The sequence below is a fragment of the Mesoplodon mirus genome (genome assembly GCF_964341445.2).
Source record: "Mesoplodon mirus genome assembly, chromosome: 1".
NCBI classification, from domain to species: Eukaryota; Metazoa; Chordata; class Mammalia; order Artiodactyla; family Ziphiidae; genus Mesoplodon; species Mesoplodon mirus.
This window is the reverse complement of record NC_138976.1, coordinates 40,589,173-40,608,864: the sequence shown is the minus strand read 5'-3', so window position 1 is coordinate 40,608,864 and position 19,692 is coordinate 40,589,173. Positions and strand designations below refer to the sequence as shown.

General features: G+C 41.4%; 1 protein-coding gene across 5 annotated transcripts in view; it reads right to left on the bottom strand.

Moving 5' to 3' along the window:
* FANCC (FA complementation group C) overlaps nt 1-19,692 on the bottom strand; it is a 287,705-nt gene that overhangs the window by 26,303 nt on the left and 241,710 nt on the right. For all 5 annotated transcript variants that reach the window (XM_082621594.1, XM_082621597.1, XM_082621595.1 and 2 more), the window contains 3 exons: nt 11,401-11,557; nt 1,884-1,936; nt 470-569 (listed from right to left, as the gene is read on the bottom strand). In XM_082621594.1, coding sequence (XP_082477720.1) covers nt 470-569; nt 1,884-1,936; nt 11,401-11,557 — 310 coding nt within the window. The remainder of the gene's footprint in view (nt 1-469; nt 570-1,883; nt 1,937-11,400; nt 11,558-19,692) is intronic.

Sequence of the window (19,692 nt, the reverse complement as noted above, 5' to 3'; positions counted from 1 at the left end):
AACCCAATTCACATTTAGGTCTCTGATATGAATGGAAACTAATAATTAAGAATGTCCAGTATTGCTTTGTAATAAGTGGCATTTCCTTCTTAGCCCATGCCATATAGACTCCAGAATACCTCTCTCTAGCCTGGGAGGGGCAGAGTCCTGCTTGACAAACAGCATACAACACAGGGCCCAGAAAGTTCACCCTCTGGGGTGGCACGTGCTGGCATGGCAGAGTTCTCTGCGCAGCAGTAGATAAATGCTTCTGGGTACCAGGACACAGGACAGACAGGAACCATCTTGATTTACTTTCAATTAAAATGGTTTTACCTTTGCTGGGGTTTTCATTTGGAAGTTTTCTTCTTGAACAAAACAGCCTATCAAAATCACTGAAAATAAAGTGCTCCCTTCTGGTGATCAATCAAATACTCTTAACAGCTTCTTTTTCTTTGGGGGAATGAATAATATCTGCAATATAACGAACCTGCTTGTTTTCTTTTTCCAGAGCTTCTACAAAGCATCGTGTAAACACTTGGATAGTGGCTAGTACTTCTAGGGCTCCGTCAGTTTCCAGGAGTGCGTACCTGAACAATGCAAAGCCAGATCACAACACATTCAGTGATTAACCTGGCAAACACGTGAACCTGAACATGTAAAAGGGAAAAATGGAAACATTTTTTTGTGCCATAAGCTTCAACAGTATCTCAACTCATCAGTTTTCAGTCCTTGCGTGAAATCCCTTTTCTAAAGATTTTCTTTAAAATTGCAAACATGCAGAGCTCCCTTTCTTGTTTTTTAAATTATTAAGCACTTCATATCCCTTCCACATGGGCCTGGAATGCTCTTTACAAATATTTGCGTACTGTATGCCCAGAAATGCAACATCCACAGAACTTTTGCTTTTGCAAGTGGAGAAAGAGGTGCCCCCGGGGTTAAAATAGCTCAGTCAAATCCACCCAGCAAAGTGGTGGAAGAATCTGCATATTCCTGGTTTGTTTTCTATGCATTTTCATACAACTAACTTTTCTTTATGTTTGTTTAAACAATAACAAAAAAAATCAACTGAAACTTTGCTAGCTTTAAACTAAAAACAGCATTCTGACTTATTTCTGTACTCATTTAGCTTAAAGTTGGTATGTTTCAAGACCAACCCAAGTGCTGGATTACTTGCTATTGTAAAAATTCTTTTCCCCAGTGTCTGCTGTCTGCCATGGGGCCTCTGTTTGCTGAGTGTGAGGGGGATGGGATAAACAGAGTAGATACCCTGGTTGTACCAGCACCCAGGAAAGAGGCTTGAAACCCTCCCGGGGTGGGCAAGTCCGGCCCCCCACTGTCAGCCATAACCCAACCTAATGTCCAGGGGTCCCCTCATCTTTCATCATTGTAAATCCAGTGCCTTTACCAAGAAGTTCTGGTATTTGCAGAATAAAAATTAGTGTGCTGTAAGATAACATGCATAGTTGATTCTGCCTTTCAGAAGAGCTCTGTTAAGAATGGCATCATTTATTTATTATTCTTGGTTTTCCTTAGCTTTCAAATCCTTTAAAAAGATTGGTCAGCCCTCATGTGGTGAAGGAAGAACACTACTACGCTTTATTTTGAGTTGAGAAAAATTCTACATGAATATTGAATGATGTAAATCTAATGTAATTTTGCTTTTCTACCATTATTATTAGAATTTTAAAAGGTTAAAAAAAGATAGTTATCTTAATTTTTAGGCACTGGCTTTTAAATATACATTGACATTTGGGTTTTACCAGAAAGCTCAGCAGGAGGGGATGGAAGCAGAAACTAATTCCCCCGTGGTACAGCCAGAGACTACCACAGAGTTTTTTATTCGCATTTGGAAGCTGAACATATTTAGACCAATTTACTAGCAGAAACAGCACAATACTGACCTGAACATTTCATCAACAACTCTGAATATGGCAGGATGGCAGGCAGCTGCAGGCTGTAAGGAAAAGACCATGAGAAAGTAAAATATCAGAAGCATTTCATCAATAATGACTTGCTCTTATCAGGCAAATGAGTTGTCTAGAACTGCTGGTGTCTAGAAAATGGGTACATTCCTGTGAGTTAGGAAAAAACAAGAACCAGTTCATAGCAAAGGCCCTACATACAAATACAAACAGTAGTTCTCTTGGGGCAAGGGGATTATGTACAACCTTTATTTCTTCTTTATACTCTGTACGTTCCACATTTTCAACAATAAGCCCATATGATACAGAAAAAAGAGTCATTAAGTATCATGGAACATTAAAATATACCTTCTACCGGCATGCTGTAATGAAGACACAGAGCCTACCTGTGTTGCTAGTTTTACATAATGTGCCCTGTGTGTCTGACCTCCTCACATGACTTAAAAGTGCCTCAAGGTCGAATCTGGGCCGGCTATCTTTTCATTCCTGCTTATTAGGAAATGAGTGCATAATTTAGAATTATTATTGAGGAAAGCAGTGGCCACTACCATGCCAGACTAAATAATATTACATCTTAGTGCACTATGAATTTAGCAGCTTAAATTACTTCAGATGAAAAAAGAATAAAGATACCATGATCTTGAATGATGAAAGCAATCTAATTTATTCCACGAGTATTTTTATGACAGGTTTTGATTGTATAAATCTGCAGAAGCCGACCTACTGTGGCCTGGGTGGGCCTTCAGTGGGCCTGACCCAGATTCCATATCTTTTTGGCCAGAGCTCAAAGCATGACATTAAGCCAGAGGAAGATGCCATTTGGGTTCTAAGATATTTTACAGTAGCATCCAAAGGTTAGTGAATTGGCTCTATAGGGAATTTCTCTGAGTCACACTGAGCTTGATATGACTAGCTTTGGGAAACATTTTTTCATACCCCCTCAACTATAAAAACAGAAAAAAGGAGATGCGTTTTCTCTTAAGTTTTCTAGACCAAGCTGAAGAAAGAATGATGCCCATCTCCATAGACTCTCTTCCACCCTGTTCTGCGCTGTTGTAACATTGAATGTGCGCCATCTAGTGTTCAAACACCGCCATTACAGGCTGTTACAGAAGGCTCCAGGCAAGAGAGCATTGTCACTTGTCAAAATGATGAGATAATTCCTTTTATTTGAAGAGATATTTGCGATTTGTAAGTTATAGATCTCTATTTTATGAGTAATCCATACTCCCTAATCCTTCACTGATGTCCATTTTTATCTAAAAGAAACCAACTAAAGTTTTTTATAGATAAATTCATTATATACTCAGAGTGATTTGGCAGAATTCAAACTGAAGAGAGGCAGAAGAAAGGCAGGTCCAACAGAAGAGAGGCAGAATATTTTTTGGCTTTGATTTCAGACAAGTCAGTTAATCTCTCTGCTTTTCAGCCTCACTGTAAATAATAACAGTTATTAAAAGGTCACTGGATATATGCCCAGAAAATATCATGGAAGTTTCTATGTATTCATAATGGAAAAATCAAACAAGAAGGGAAAAGCAGGGCTTCCCTGGTGGCACAGTGGTTAAGAATCTGCCTGCCAATGCAGGGGACACGTGTTTGAGCCCTGGTCCAGGAAGATCCCACATGCCATGGAGCAACTAAGCCCATGGGCTACAACTACTGAGCCTGCATGCTAGAGTCTGCACACCACAACTACTGAGCCTGTGCACCACAACTACTGAAGCCCGCGTGCCTAGAGCCCGTGCTCCACAACAATAGAAGCCACCGCAATGAGAAGTCCACGCACTGCAACGAAGAGTAGTGCCCGCTCACCGCAACTAGAGAAAGCCCGTGCACAGCAACGAAGACCCAACGCAGTCAAAAAATAAAATAAATTAATTAAAAAAAAAGAAGGGTAAAGCAAACTGTACTGTCTTGAAGAAATGTGATTCATCAAATTTGCCAGAACGATTTTTCAAAGTCTTATATATAGACAATGTGTGTTTAAGACTAAACAACACTGTCATGTGACACATAGAGCCTAAAAATGCATTGATAGAAAATAAGACTAAAATTGAAAATGGTAAAATAGAACCGTTCCCTTTGTTCTAAATGGTTTAACTACTCCAGAACCACTCTATAAATTTGATGCTAGTAGAAAATCATTCAATACTGATTACAGGGATTTCCAAATGGCAAAGAAAAGGCTGATCCAACATGCAGAACAGGGCTACCGTGAAAAGCAAGGGGGAAAGCAAGAAAGCTCTAACTCAGTTTGTTGAAAGAGGACAAGAGCTTGGACATGCTCTTCTTTTATGCAGTGTTTTCTAGCAAAACAGCTCAATCAAATGTTTTAAATATCTGAAGACTGTGTGGAATCTTCCTGTTCTCTCCATGCCAATGGACTCTCCTTTTAGATTTCTTTCTGTCCAAATATTTCAGACCTTTGGTTGCTCTCAACCTGCTTCTACAACCTGTTTTAGCTTTTAAAACAGATAAGATGTTAGGAGGCAGGGGAACCTCCTGGAGGTGACCAGGCTTGAAACAGCAATGGCAGAGATTTTGATTTAAAAACCAGTCTCCCTCGCCACTCCAGAGTTGTGAACAGCTTTCTCATCTGCAGCCTTTATGGATGGTTTTAAAAATGACACTCTTCGGGCTTCCCTGGTGGCGCAGTGGTTGCGAGTCCGCCTGCCGATGCAGGGGACATGGGTTCGTGCCCGGTCCGGGAAGATCCCACATGCCGTGGAGCGGCTGGGCCCGTGAGCCATGGCCGCTGAGCCTGCGCGTCCGGAGCCTGTGCTCCGCAACGGGAGAGGCCACAACAGTGAGAGGCCCGCGTACCGCGAAAAAAAAAAAAAGACACTCTTCACACTTCCCAAGCACATAATTTCAAGGTCAGTGAGTCCCCTCATGAAGCCCGGAGTGCTCACAGGCCAGGCATGTGTCCCAGTGACATCAAATCACAAAAGCAAACGTAAGCCGCTTTTCTTATCAAGGGAATCCTCTAAATAGAATTAAAGTCTTAATTTATGCTCCTCTGGAAGCCATAAATTCCCCCCCTAAATCTTTACAGCATCCATGTGAGGGAAGAGGCAAACATTTAACCCCTCTGTATCCTGTTTTATTTTTAAAACGGGACCCTAACATGAACACAACAGGTCACTCTGCAACCCAGAGCTCCACACCCTAGCTCCGAAGCCCCACAATCCAGGCAATTATCTTTCCTGTTAAAATGAAGACAGAAAAGAAAACCTTTCTTGAAAATGAGGACAGAAAAGAAAACCTTTCTTGGGTTCCATCTGTTTGCCTGTTTTTCTCCATCCTACCAAAATCTGTTCCTTCTCAAGCTCTTCTCTTCTCCATATGGTCTAACGATTTCCGTGTACAGATTATTTCAAGTCTAGGGAAACTATGTTACTAGGAGGCCATCAATAACAGGAGATATGCCCTTCTTCTCTCCCCTCACGCTGCCCCCAATTCTTTCACTAAACGTCAGAGGATGACTGGAAGACGATGACGGTGAGCTCCAGACTCTGGTTTCCTTTTCTTATGGACCAGATTGTTCTGGGGTGCTCATCCCCTTACCTCTGCCACAGCTACCCAGAACTGCGTTGCTCATCTCCTCTCTGCCCAGAAGGACAGCCCCTTCCCATCCCTCGAAAAAACAAGGGAAGACTAAGCAACATAGAGAAGTGCGCGGCGGCCGCGTTCTCTAGGCCTGCATTGTAGGCAGAGGTGCGGGAGAGGCCAGCTTGTCATTCTGTGCAGTGAACTGTACAGATAACATCAGTGCTTGCTCTCTGTCCTTAGTGTCTAACCTGTTTTCATCCCGGTTCATCAATGATTATTACAAGCCACCTGCCACTTGAAAAAGGCCCAAGAACATGGAAGAACAAAATTCTCAGGAAGGAATCTTTCCTTTTTTCTATCATTTTTTGATTATTTGTGTGTGTGAGAAAGAAAGAGTATGGGTAAAGGGATGAAAAAGAATACAAACCAGAAAGGGAAATTATACTATGATTTGAGGTAATTCACAGAGAAAAGTGAATGCCTCTCATAAAAAACAAAAAGGCAGTGAAGACACAGAAAAAAGAAATTCTCAAGCCATCTACATTGATCACCCTTCATAGATATTTTTCCTAAAAAAATAAAGAGAGAAATTTCAGGTGAGAGATAAACTGAAGTTCAGTAAGCCTGGGATAGCTTCTCTTTCATAATCTATTTTTATGTAGTTTTATATAGTTCACTCTGGAATGGAGTTTTTTGTTTTTAATTAATTGCTGATGAGACGCTTTTCCTCCAGTTTATGCGACAGCCGGCAATCACGTCCCACTGTGTAGCTGACTCTTCCAAACCCTTGACAGGGAGGAGCCCTTGTCTTAATATATAAGTTAAAAGGTGACTATTCATCAAGAAATAACACTCTTCTTTAAAAAAAAGACTCTTCATAAGTTTCATTTCAAAAAACTCCTTTACTGAGTTCAAAAACAATTTGGTTTAAAAAAAATCTACTTATATAAAAAATCTTCACCTGCCATGTAAAATAAGGGACCTTTATAAACATGTATTTTCTTTTATTATGCCATTTTCTTCGTTTCTTTCAAATACCAAACTTAAGACGGTAAATATCCCTTTTGCATTTTAAGATCTGTTTTGTTTCAAAACATTCACATTTCTTTCAACAAATTTGAGCTTGGAAAAATGATTCTTTCTTTTTAATCTTTACCAGATGTTGTTTATACTACAAGCAATTTTTTTTCAGTACTCCATAATGCAATTATTGTTTAATTAGTGATAAATCTGTCATTTCTGGGCTTAAAAAAAAAATTAACAAGTACCAAATGTACTTTTGTATTTTAAATTTATCCGTGCTCTCTGAGAGGGTTAAGACACAGGGATGCCAGCTCTGGAAGCAGAGCAAAATCCCCCAAATCTGAAGTTCCTCTTCTAGCCTCGCCCAGTGGCCTCTATCCTGTTGGTTTGTGTAGCCTGAGCGGGGAAGATAGCTCTTCAGCCCCCTGCTGCTTCTTGGCTCAGCCTCTGAGTGGCAGTGACCTCCCAGGTCAACTACTGCCCTGTTTTGTTTTCTCTTTTTGGTTTTTTTGTTTGTTTGTTTCTCTCCCTTCATCCCTGACTGGCTGCCAAGTCCTGCATCCCCAGCAGTGAAAACAGAACGTGAGATCTAGGCCTCTTTCTTTACAGACAATGCTGGGTGATCTGGTGCCCCCCTGAGGTCGATGCTGGAAAGTGCAATTACTGTCTGAGATTTTTTTTTTTTTTTTTACCTCTTAGCTACAAAAAGAAACCACCTCCACTCTTTTCTATTCGATCACTGCTAAATTATCTACCTCAGCTTTTGTTAAATTACATGCATCACATTAAAGAGCTCAAAAAAGAAATGCTTAAAAGACTGCTAATGAGAAAACAGGAAAAGAAAACCCTAGAACATTAGTAAGAAGTTATTCAAACAGAGAAAACTGACATCATCCAGGATGTGGAGTTAATTCTTCAGTATAATTTTTTATTAAAGGGCAGCTGTGTTTGGAATTTTGTGTAAAAGAAGTTTCTTTTTCTTTTGGAAGTGGCTATGATTGCTATCTGGAGAATGAAAAAAAAAAAAAGAAGCCATCTTATCTCATATGAGGGAGGTCAAGCAGGACACTGAGGTATCTGCATGTTTATTATTCTTAAGCTCTTATTAGATCAAGAACTAGTTTTTCACCCTATCTTTATTGAGGTATACTTGACAAGATAATGAACTAATTTTAAGGGCGCTATGAAGAGAATACTAGGAGTGTTTCCTGATTTAAAATCTGAATTAACAAAACCACCCCCCCCGCCCCACCCCCTCACTCTTTCGTGGGCAAATCTCTAGATCCCGCTGGAGGGGCCAGCCAGCGAAGGATCAGATGGGAGGGCATGGGAACCAGGGTATATCCTGGCCCTGGCATGCAGCAGGGCAGCCAAGCACAGTGCCACCCAGCCAGCACTTTTCATTCAAATGTGGAATATAAACAATAGCATTCTGGGCTCCACAAACAGAATTGTAACTGCAAAACATAACATCCTTCTGATTTGGGGCCAGCCTTGGGAAACCAAACAGTGCCAAGAAAGCTGAATAATTAGCAAGTGGCTTTCACTGCTTTTGGTGACATCAGTTTTTAAGGTCAGGTCTGAAGCTACGGATTAGGTCTTCCATTGCCTGTTCTGTCAAGGGACATACAAGACCATCTGCTTTTGAAAAGTGTCAGTCTGCTCAGTAGATGACAAACTGAGGTTAATACCTTGGTTTATTTAGGAGCACCAAATGTGGCAGGTGGGCATGTACTTGGGGGAGGTCCAGCCCACGAGAGCCAAAGGGTGAGCCTCAAAAGTAAACAGGTTTTGAAAACTTACTTTTATTTTAGAAGTCAAAAACATATACATGGGGCTTCCCTGGTGGCACAGTGGTTGGGAGTCCGCCTGCCGATGCAGGGGACACGGGTTCGTGCCCTGGTCCAGGAGGATCCCACATGCCGCGGAGCTGCTGGGCCCGTGAGCCACGGCCGCAGAGCCTGCGTGTCCAGAGCCTGTGCTCCACAACGGGAGAGGCCACAACAGTGAGAGGCCCGTGTACCGCAAACAAAACAAAACAAAACACATATACATGCACTTAGAATTCAGGTGATTATTAGGTTAGTGCCTTATTATTCATAGTCTTAATGGAAAATACCACGCCTCGCGTCCTTGAGAGGCCAAACAACATTTGGGGAGATTATTTCACTTTGTACAACCTGTACTACACTTTTATCTTTTGTTTTTGCAACATCTTGGTAACTATAGAATTTCTAGGGCTAATTCTGGATAGTCCCAAGAGACGGAAACATAATTAACAGTGCTCCATATAAAATACAAGTTATGTAGACCATCACACTTTAATTACTCTCAGAATCCAGCTCTAATGTAATAGGCATCGAGTTTCTTCTGGAGGAAAGTACAACAGTCCTGTGTTAGCTGAGTCTTCAAGATCTCTCTGATACTTATGCACGGTCCTGTCACTGCACCAAGATATTGTGCTATGATAAATGAATCAGATGATGCAATTAGGAAGCAGGTTCTTCAGGTTACCCTTCCAATCACTCAGTCACGTCACAGGCTTATTCCAGCCTGCCTGGTTTTTTGGCCCAGTATGCCTGAGGAGAGCAGCCCACGCCAATCAAGGACTTGCAGCTCTGTATTATAATTACCTCCTTGAACCATAAGGCACAGAGGGGTTACATCCTGCCAATGCCACAATAAATTAAACCAAATAACACCCTCTGGAATCCCCCCTTTAACCATAATGGAAGCTCTGAATGTCTACACACATGATCCTGATAAATGCTTTTGGTAAATCAACTGACTTCAAAACTGTTTGGGGGAAATCATTTTACACTGTAAATTGGAGACCGAAGGTTATACAATGCGGTGTTTAATGGGAGCACCTGCTCTCTCTCTCATACACAGTATCCTGTGTTTACTGAAGTGCTGCTCAGGCCCTAGGGCCACAGGGAAAAGGACGCAAAGAGGCTCAGAGAAGAATCACAAGGTTGCTGAATCAAACCAACTTAGAGAAGTCGATGAAACTGGAATTTTTCTATAGGGAGAAGACTTAAAGGAAATTTAATGAGAACCTTGAAAGCAAGAAAAGAGCTCAGTTACTATATTTTGCCACTGAAAAAGGACCAGAGAAAATTAAATTATAGCATGTATATTTAAGTTAGAAATAGATTTACCTGATAATAAAGGTAATGTTTTGAATGGGCTGCCAGAGGCTTCTAAAAGCCTTTGTTTATATTGAATTTTATTATAATTATTTTTATATAAAGTGCCTTCTTATTTTTCACCATAATATGCAACTCTTTTGAATGATGAGGTCAAGGAGAATTTTCCTAAAAGTAACTCTCTTTGGGCTCTCTCAGTCTTTATACCTATCTTCTTTTCTTTTTTTCTATCAAACACTATAAACTTCTAAATCAGTTGGGTTCAATTTGTGCCAGCTAACTTGCAGATGAAAGCATCTTGGCTGCTGGTGACTACAACACTATCCATGGTCACCTGGGAGGCCCCAGAATGGGAAGGCAAAGGGGAGCCCAGGAAATAGAGAGAAGGCAAGCACGGCCATGGTCACACACGTGAGCTGGTAGGGACTGATCAGGACCTAAAAAGAGAACTGGGATATTGTAAGAAGGCAGCAGATTCAATTATGATTCTCTTACACAGCCTCCAATTTAAAAGAGAAAGAAAAAAACCAGGAAGTTCTAAGTGAATTAAACAAATAGAAAGTGTCGGAGGGGGGGCTGAGCAAACTCAGCCAACCTTAGCGCACTCTATGCAGAGACTCACCCCCTGCCCAACACGCCTCAGCTCAGCAGGGAGGCACGCACTCTCCTCCGCCCAGTTTCCTGAACACCAACATAAGATTTGACGGTTCACCATCTCCCTCAAGCTAAGTTTCTCCATCTGTACAATAGGAAGCAAATCTCTGCCCCATATCTCCCCTAGGTTACAAAAGCTAATGAGAAAACATGTTAGAGCCCACTGAGGTTCCTGTAAGAGGCCCCAGAAGCATGACACCTCCTGTAGTTTTTTAATTGTTTTTTTCAGAGTGTGTTGGTCTTTATTCCTGTTCTTACAAAAATGCACATAAATTCCAGAGCTGCCTCCCACAGAGGGAAAGCATCCCCATTGGTCGGTTCCGAGGACTGCCGGAGGGCCTGGGCCCCTGACACCGGATTAGGCAATGGGGCCCATTTGGCCCACTGAGCGCCCGACTTCCCAGGCCTGAGAAGTTCTGAGTAGAGGGGAGACTGGGCAGCCCCTGAATGGAGAGAGGGTTCAAGGCTGGCAGGCTGACACCAAAAGAAAACTGACAGAATTCTCAGTTGTTTTTGTTGTTTTAACCATTTTTCTGGGGTTTTGTTTTGTATCTTTTAAGTATTTTATTTTTCCTCTAGTGAAGGGTTAAAAGTTTATTTTTTGAATGCTTTTCTTTGTTAATTGATTCCTCCTATTGTTCATAAAATCCTCACTTTTTAAAACTTAACTTTTCATATGGAAATGAGAAATACTGTTTTAAAAAATTTGTTGTCCAAATGTCAGGTCAATTCTTGTGAATATGCAATATAAGGTGCAATGATCAAGTAAATCTCGAAGCTTGCCTTTTTTTTTTTGCCCATGCCACTCAGCTTGTGGGCTGGTGGGATCTTAGTTCCCCGACCAGGGATTGAACCTGGGGCCACAGCTGTGAAAGCACCAAGTCCTAACCACTGGACCACCAAGGAATTCCCTCACCTTATTTTTAATACATGCTCTAAGTATGCAGAAAAGCCCCCTACATTAGGCATTTCAAAAATAAAATGTAGATAGATGATTATTTTAAAAGGTGCCAATCACTCTTAAGTTTACATTTTTTTCTGCTTGTGCTGACTAAAAGAAATGATACCCAGCATCGTCTTTAAGGATTTTCTCCTCATCAAAAACCAGCACATACCAGCGATGAATCTTTCATAAAGCATTCGATCCTCCTCAGAAAATTTCTGTCACTGGAGATAAGCTTTTCAAAAAGATGCAGCACTGTATTTTCAAGGCTGGGAAGGTGCCGAAGCCAGAGGCAGAGTATAGCTGACGTGGGGAGAGAAATCTTCTTCCTTTCAGTAAGAAATAAACAAAACTTTAATATAAATGAGTCACTGAAAAAAGAAGCAACTGACAAAGGATTAATTTCCAAAATATACAAACAGCTCATGGAGCTCAACATCAAAAAACCAAACAACCCAATTAAAAAATGGGCGGAAGATCTAAATAGACATTTCACCAAAGAAGACATACAGATGGCCAAGAGGCACATGAAAAGATGCTCAACATCACTAATCATTAGAGAAATGCAAATCAAAACTGCAATGAGGTATCACCTCACACCGATCAGAATGGCTACCATCAAAAAATCTACAAACAATAAATGCTGGAGAGGGTGTGGAGAAAAGGGAACCCTCTTGCACTGTTGTTGGGAATGTAGATTGATACAGCCACTATGGAGAAAAGTATGGAGGTTCCTCAAAAACCTAAAAATAGAACTACCATACAACCCAGCAATCCCACTAACTACTGGGCATATACCCTGAGAAAACCATAATTCAAAAGGACACATGTACCCCAATGTTCATTGCAGCACTATTTACAATAGCCAGGACATGGAAACAACCTAAATGTCCATCAACAGATGAATGCATAAAGAAGATGTGGCACATATATAGAATGGAATATTACTCAGCCATAAAAAGGAAAGTGGGTCATTTGTAGAGATGTGGATGGTGCTAGAGTTTGTCATACAGAGTGAAGTAAGCCATAAAGAGAAAAACAAATATCGTATATTAACGCATATATGTGGAATCTAGAAAAATCGTACAGATAAACCTATTTGTAGGGCAGGAATAGAGATACAGATGTAGAGAACGGACATGTGGACACAGTGGGGGAAGGAGAGGGTGGGTCGAATAGGGAGATTGGGTTTGACGTAGATACACTGCCATGTATAAAATGGATAGCTAGGGGGAACCTGCTGTGTAGCACAGGGAATTCAGCTCGGTGCTCCGTGACGACCTAGATGAGTGGGATTGGGGGGTGGGAGGGAGGTCCAAGAGGGAAGGGATATAGGTATACATATAGCTGACTCACTTCACTGTACAGCAGAAACTAACACAACATTGTAAAGCAATTATACTCTAAAAAAAAAAAAAAGAAAGAGTTCAAAATGCAATAACAAATCCAATCTGCGACTTTTTTCATTATGGTCATAGTAGCAGTTAATATTTATAGTATCAACGAATATGTACCAAGTATCCCTTTGCAAATATGCTTCCACTTCAACTCAAGAAAAAAAAAATGCTTTCAAAAGGACAAATAAATATATAGTGAAGGAAGAAAGAGAGTGATAAAAAATGTGATGGAAAAAGGCCTTGAGATATCCAGGTAAATGCAGTCCCTAATTTAAGAAACAGTTATGTTTGAAAGTGCATCATAATGGTATAAAATGTGGAGTCGGCCCTGGGTTTGAGTTCCAAAGCCACCACCTACTCACTATATGACCTTGGGAAAGTTACTTAACCTCTAAACCTCAGTTTACTCATCTGTAAAACAGGCCTACCCCCCTCCTAGTGTTGTCAGAAGGATCAAATGCAATAATAACACATGTACAGTGAGTACTTAGGACAGTTCTTGGCACATAGTAAATATTTAATCACTGTATTTGTAAATCTGTTGAAAATTTTCTTTAGTAATAATTTCATAAAAGGTGGTTGGACTGGTTGATCCACAGCATGATACACTATAGACCCTAACCATTTTGTATAGTTACATTTCTATAGGATAATGTATTTGGAGATTCCTCCTATGTCAGGTCAGTGAATTAGGGATTCTACTTCTCCTGGGAGGGAGCACTAGGGGGACATCTGTCTAACTCTGAGTCACCGGCGGGGGGGTCCTCCCTGTGAATGCTGAGCCTATTCTGGCCTGGTGGAACTTGGCTTTCTTCTCTCGGTCCTGCTTTTCCAAGGCCTCCTGCCCTTTCACCTTCAGGACCACAGAGAGCAGAGTGCTTTTCCAGGTTCTACTAAAGATATTTACTGCTTTTAATAAGAAAAACGAAAGCTGGGGACACAAAGGTTTCCCATTACCCAACAACCCCTTCAGGGTCTTTCCCTTCACCATCACTTCTGGGCCATTTCTCTGCAGGAGCTGGCATGAAGCCCAGGGAATGGGTACAGGGGCAGGGAATGAATAGGCGAAGACATAGGGTAGCAATTTCTAGTAGTTTCTTTTTGTTCTTCTCCCATAGCCTAACTCCTGTAGACCTTGTCCTAGATTAACTCTGGGGCAAGACTGGAAGAGGCTGAAGAATTGTAGGGTCTGTCACAGGAGCAGGCAGAAGGGCAGGAGAAAGGGAGGGAGGCATGGCCCTCATCCGACCCTCTTTATAACTCCCATCTCACCCTGAGCATCAGCTCTTCTGGGAAGTCTTACAGGACCCCCTTCCCTCACCTCTCCATACCTGGCAATGAAGAACTGCCATGGTGCCCCAAACTCGTATCACCTGGCACATTCTGGGGCCACACTATGGATGTCCTCTATTGCGGCACCAGTGCTTTGGGCTGCCATTCCCATGCCACCACCCCCCCTGTTATACTCGATGGCAAGGAGCTGGTAGTCACGCATTCAAGGAAGATGACTAAGCACTTCCCGTGTGGCACTCAATGTGCTGGGTGCAGGCCAAACAACTGGGAACAAACAGACCTAATCTGTATCCTTAGCGGTTTAGGGCCCAGTGGGAGGTATACATACATATATATATACACACACACACCAAACTGTGATAAAGGCAATGAAGGAAAAGGACAGGCTGAGGAAAAAGAGAATATCAGGAGGGGCCCAATTTAGATCAGGTGGTCAGGGACAGCTTCTCCAGTTGAGTTTAGCTAGAGACTAGCTTGGTGGGATAGGCAAGGTGAAGAGTAGTGGGAAGAGCACCTCAGCAGAGGGAACAGCAGCTGTGTCAGAAGAGAGCAAAGGTGAGGCGGCCTGTGATGAGGCTGTGCAGGACCACAGGCAAAGCAAGGGTCTGGTGTTTTATTCTGGCCCAGGTTTTTTTTTTTTTTAATGTATTAATTAATTAATTTTTGGCTGCATTGGGTCTTTGTTGCTGCACGCGGGCTTTCTCTAGTTGCGGTGAGCAGGGGCTACTCTTCATTGCGGTGCACGGGCTTCTCATTGCAGTGACTTCTTTTGTTGCACAGCATGGGCTCTAGGTGCGCATGCTTCAGTAGTTGTGGCACGTGGGCTCAGTAGTTGTGGCTCGCGGGCTCTAGAGTGCAGGCTCAGTAGTTGTGGCGCACGGGCTTAGTTGCTCCACAGCATGTGGGATCTTCCCAGACCAGGGCTCGAACCCGTGTCCCCTGTATTGGCAGCCGGATTCTTAACCACTGCGCCACCAGGGAAGCCCTGGACCAGAAGGTTTTAAACAGAGAAGTGCCACGATCCAATTTACATTTCAAAGATCACTCTGATTGCTGCATGGAGAACTCAGTTCAGGGTGGGTGCAGATTTCCGGGGGGAGCTGGTGTTAGCTTGGACCTGGGTGGCACTGGAGAAGGAGAGATAATGTAGTCTAGCAGTAATATCAAGAGATATTGGCAATGAATTTGATGAGAGCTGGTGAAGATGAGGTAGGAATCAAGGCTGTCGCAAGTTTCTTGAGCTGCAAGATGGATGGACATACCATTTACTCAATGGAAAGAAGGGAAGAAAAGATTTGTGAAGGATTTACTGAGAGCTTAGTTTGGGGTATGTGAATTTAGAACGTCTGAGGCACAATCCAACAGAGGTATGACGCAGGTCCTTGAGTATCCAAGTTGGAAGTTCTGGGGAGAGATCTGGGCTGAAGATCTATATTAGGGAGCTGTCAGCTGGCATGGAGCAGCAAGAGAATGGAGGAGAACTCTGAGGGACAGAGGTCTGAGTGGGGAGAGGGCCCAGGTCTGTGCCCCAAGGAGTTTCAACAGGTAAAGGAAGAGATGGAGGAGCTGCAGACAGAAGGAGGAGTGCCAGACAGACAGGAGACAGAAGCAGAGAACCATGTCACCAAGGAAGAGAAGGCCAGTCCAGCTGTGACCAAGTCTGCGGAGAGGCTGAGGACATGCGGAGGGGAGCACGAGCACTGCATCGGGCAGGCCCTTTGTGACCTCCCCAAGAAAAGTGCTGGATGGGGATGGAGTGATGGAAGCTGAAGGCAGAGTCCATGAGGAGAAGAGTGGAAGTGCAGCCAGCATTGCAGACTGGTCTTCAGAGGTATGGCTGTGCTAGGAGTGAGTGACAACAGGAAGCCACACAGGGTGGTCGCCTTGTGTGTTCCTGAAAGGTGGTGTTTTAGGCTGACTGCTGATGGGCTGGATGAAGAGGAGCTGGAGAGGCTGAAGGGCCAGTAGCTGCCATTTATTAAGGTCTCACCTGGAACAATGCTAAGCATTTTACTTGTATTTTAATCCTCATAACAACCCTACAAAACAGGTACCATTATTATCCTTATTTTTTGAGGTTGGAGTGGGACCGAGGGCTCACAGCCACGATTTGAACTTAGGAGGTCTGGTGCTGGAGCCAGTCCTCAGCCTCAAGTCATACATAAGCCTCTCCACTCTGCAGGCAGGAGAGTGGAGGATGTTGCTCAGAAGCTGGGGCCTGGTACAGGGGTGAGAGCAGACAGTTTTCCCGGGTGAGCCAGATGCCTGGACTCTGTGTTCACTCCCTTCAGTGTCTAGGGAAGTCTTTTCAAAAGTCCAGGCTATCAGCCAATTTTAGCCACATTAACAGACGCCTGGGAAGGGATTTCTGTCCAGCTTTCTTGAGGAAGAAGAACACCCCTTGGGAGTAGGGAGAGGGTGTCTGTAGCCTCTGTCTCAGAGCCAGAAAGCTGCTGGGAGGCAGGGAAGCTCTGAGGTGCAGGGGGAAGAGCTTGGCCGCACAGTGGCCCCTCCCTTCCCAAATAACACCTGCTCTCATCACAACTTATCTTTTTTGAGGTTCTATGTGAAATAAATATGTACATCATTAGAAAAGTTTCTCACTTCAGTGAGAGTTCTTCAGAGGCAGTCCCATTCCTAAGCCCTCTGAGCAGCAATATGCACAGTGTAATTTCTATCATGAGGTCATGGTGGCCGAGTGATGCCCAGTGCACAGAGGCAGAAGCTGTTAAGAATGATGAACAGTAGATAGATATGAACAAATGTAAAAGGAAGCTAGTGTAAAATGGTAGTTCCAGCAAATATCTGAATTAAAAGACATTGCTCAGTTACAAAATTACATAAGAGTTATGTAAGTTCTATACTCAAATCAGTAAGTACATAATATTTTTGTTCTATTCTCAGACACAGTTTGAAAAATGTATATGTTAACAATTGTCTTTTTATTACCCTTGATTCATAGCACACTCTACTAATTGCTGTAAATGATTAAATCTATGGGCTCCTGTTTAGTATTTGAATCATCTATTAACAAAAAAAAAATCAAATTTTCTCTAAAACATCAAAGACTTAACTACAATTAATCTTGGATGAAGAAATTACCAAAGCAACATGATCTTAATATATTGCATAACAGAATTTGGCTGGACTGTAAATGTAAATTATATATAATTTACATTATATATAAATTATATCTCAATAAAACCAGGAAAAAAGCAGGCAAATTATAAAAGAAGAAGTGCAAACGGCTAATAAAAATATGCAGATTTTCAACCTTATTAATAGTATAGAAGGGTAAACTAACACATCAAGGAGATATCATTTTTTCATGCTCACATCAGCAAATGTTTAGATGAATGATAACATCCAGTGCTAAAGCAGGTATAGGATATGGGTGTTCTCAGAAGTGGGACAGGGAATGGCTTTGCCCTTTTGGTTAAGTCATGTGATACCACCTAATAAACTGTAAAATACACATATCCCTAGTCATCATAACCATACTTTTATGAATCTGCCTGGCAGAAATAAAAGCATTAGTTAGAAGGTATTTATTGCAGCAATATTCTAAAGAAAAAATTAGAAACAACTTGAATGTATCCATTGGCAAATAGCTAAATAAATCAAGGTCCATTCATAACAGGAAATATGTTCCTATTTTATAATGAATTGGATCTATATCCCTTGAGGGATATCCAAGATATGTTGGTTAAAAAACAGGTTCCAGAGTCATGTGTATGATGCAATGCTGTTTTCCTTTTTTTTAAAAAGCTTATTAAAAAAAGAGAGGAAATTGTTTCACATAGATTTCTAATGTTTACAAGAATATAAGGTATGGTTACCAGAAGTATTACAGTGTGATAAGGAGGGGATAATTGACATTTTCTGTATATACTTCTGCATTGTTTGACCTGACCTGATAAAATGTATATATTTCTGTGGAAATGTTAAAGAGCCAATAAAGTAAAAAAAGAAAAACGTTTTTAGGGACACTGAAAAATTTCATTCTATTCAACATGTGTTAGTTACAGAAGCTCTAAGGCTGTCCTTTTCCTACTCTGTCTATAGTTATTCCATCCATCTAGCCTGGATACTGATCAAAATGACAAATTCAAGAAAAACAGATTAAGATTAAAAACTTGGCTCTCCAAAATTCCTACCTAATAATCACAGGAAGTTTTCTGCATTATAGCTGTTTTATAATTTCTGACACAGAGCAGGAGAGGCCTGGACAGGACACTCTACCCTGTCCAACATCTCCTGCTATTAGACTCTTCTGGACAGATGCCTCCTGGACATTTAAAAAACTGTACTTTGTTTCCCTAAATACTCAATTTAGTGAGTTAGTTGTGTACCCCATCCTCTTGAAAAATATGTAATTAGGTAAAGAAATTGGTCCAGATGCTTATTAAATAATTTTGGCTCCAAATGTTTTTTATAGCAAAACCAGAATATGGAATTCAATACTTTGCAAGAGAGGTTCCAGAGGGCGGCGATCATCGGTAGGGAATGTGTTCTAACACTGTTTGAGAGGTAGAGGAGAGAAAGGAGCTTCCTTACTCAAGAGGAACACAGGCAGTGTTCCATCTTTCCAAACCAGAAAGAGATCAAGGGCTGCCTGGGCTGCCGGAGTAGCCCAAAGAAATCAGGACCAACTTTTTTGGAGAACTGCTTAATTCCAAGGACCCGGAAAGAATATTCTCTATTACATTTCAAAGGTGTATTTCCATGAAAGCTTGATCGAAGAAGTATATCAAATTTGAGGAAACTGTGCCATCATTATCACTTATATGTGCAGAGAAGTCACTTCTTAAAGCAAAGAGCAGCAATACCAATCAAAGGAAATGTACAAATCCCAACATACTGGAATGTCTATTACAAATCAGTATCAGCAGGTTTTTACTTGAAAAGTAAACTTTTTCAATAACTAATTTTGTCATCATATCTTAGTAAGACTAAAAAAAAAGAAAAAAAAAAAGAGGATGCCAGGATAGATAGAAATGGGAGTATTAGTTACTACTACTGCTTTGCTAACTTTTTGTCCTTGGTATTACACTAGCTTTTCTTCGTTTAGACATTCATTTATACTGACAATATTTAAAGCCTGATTTTTCTTTCTTTTTTTTTTCCGGCCGTGCTGCACGTTTTTCGGGATCTTAGTTCCCGAGTCCTAACCACTGGATTGCCAGATTTAAAGCCTTAAAGCGATTTTTTCTTATCGGAGCTGAAAAAACACAAAACTAGAAGCTTGGTTGAAGGTTAGCCTTTTCTTGTAATTTATTTTTTTCTTATTTAGCATCTTTGAAGGCTGTATTAGCTTTTTCAGCAATGGAAATTTAGCTACATCTGGACTTAGTTCAGTGATAATTTCATTAGGAGGAAAAGATATAAGCTTGAGAAAACCTAATAAAACATTATCAAAAATAATATAATTATTATTAAAGTCAACAGCCATAATAACAGTACAAGCTAACAGTTATTGAGTATCTATTTTGGGTGCCAGGCACCGTGCTAAACATTTTATAGGCACTAGGCCCATTTAAATATGTTTCAGTGTGCCTGGGACAGGTTTGTGTCTGTTATCCCACCATAATTATAATAGGTACCTCCTTTAACTCTCAAAAGTGTCACGGTCTACAATTTATAAGTGTATCATCACCCTATTTGACACTCACAGTTACTGCATGCGGTCAGTTGCTTGGGCAGTCACACACCCACTCTTTCTTTCATTTGTTCATTGGCTCATTCATTCCAGTATGTAGAAGAAATTCTCCAAC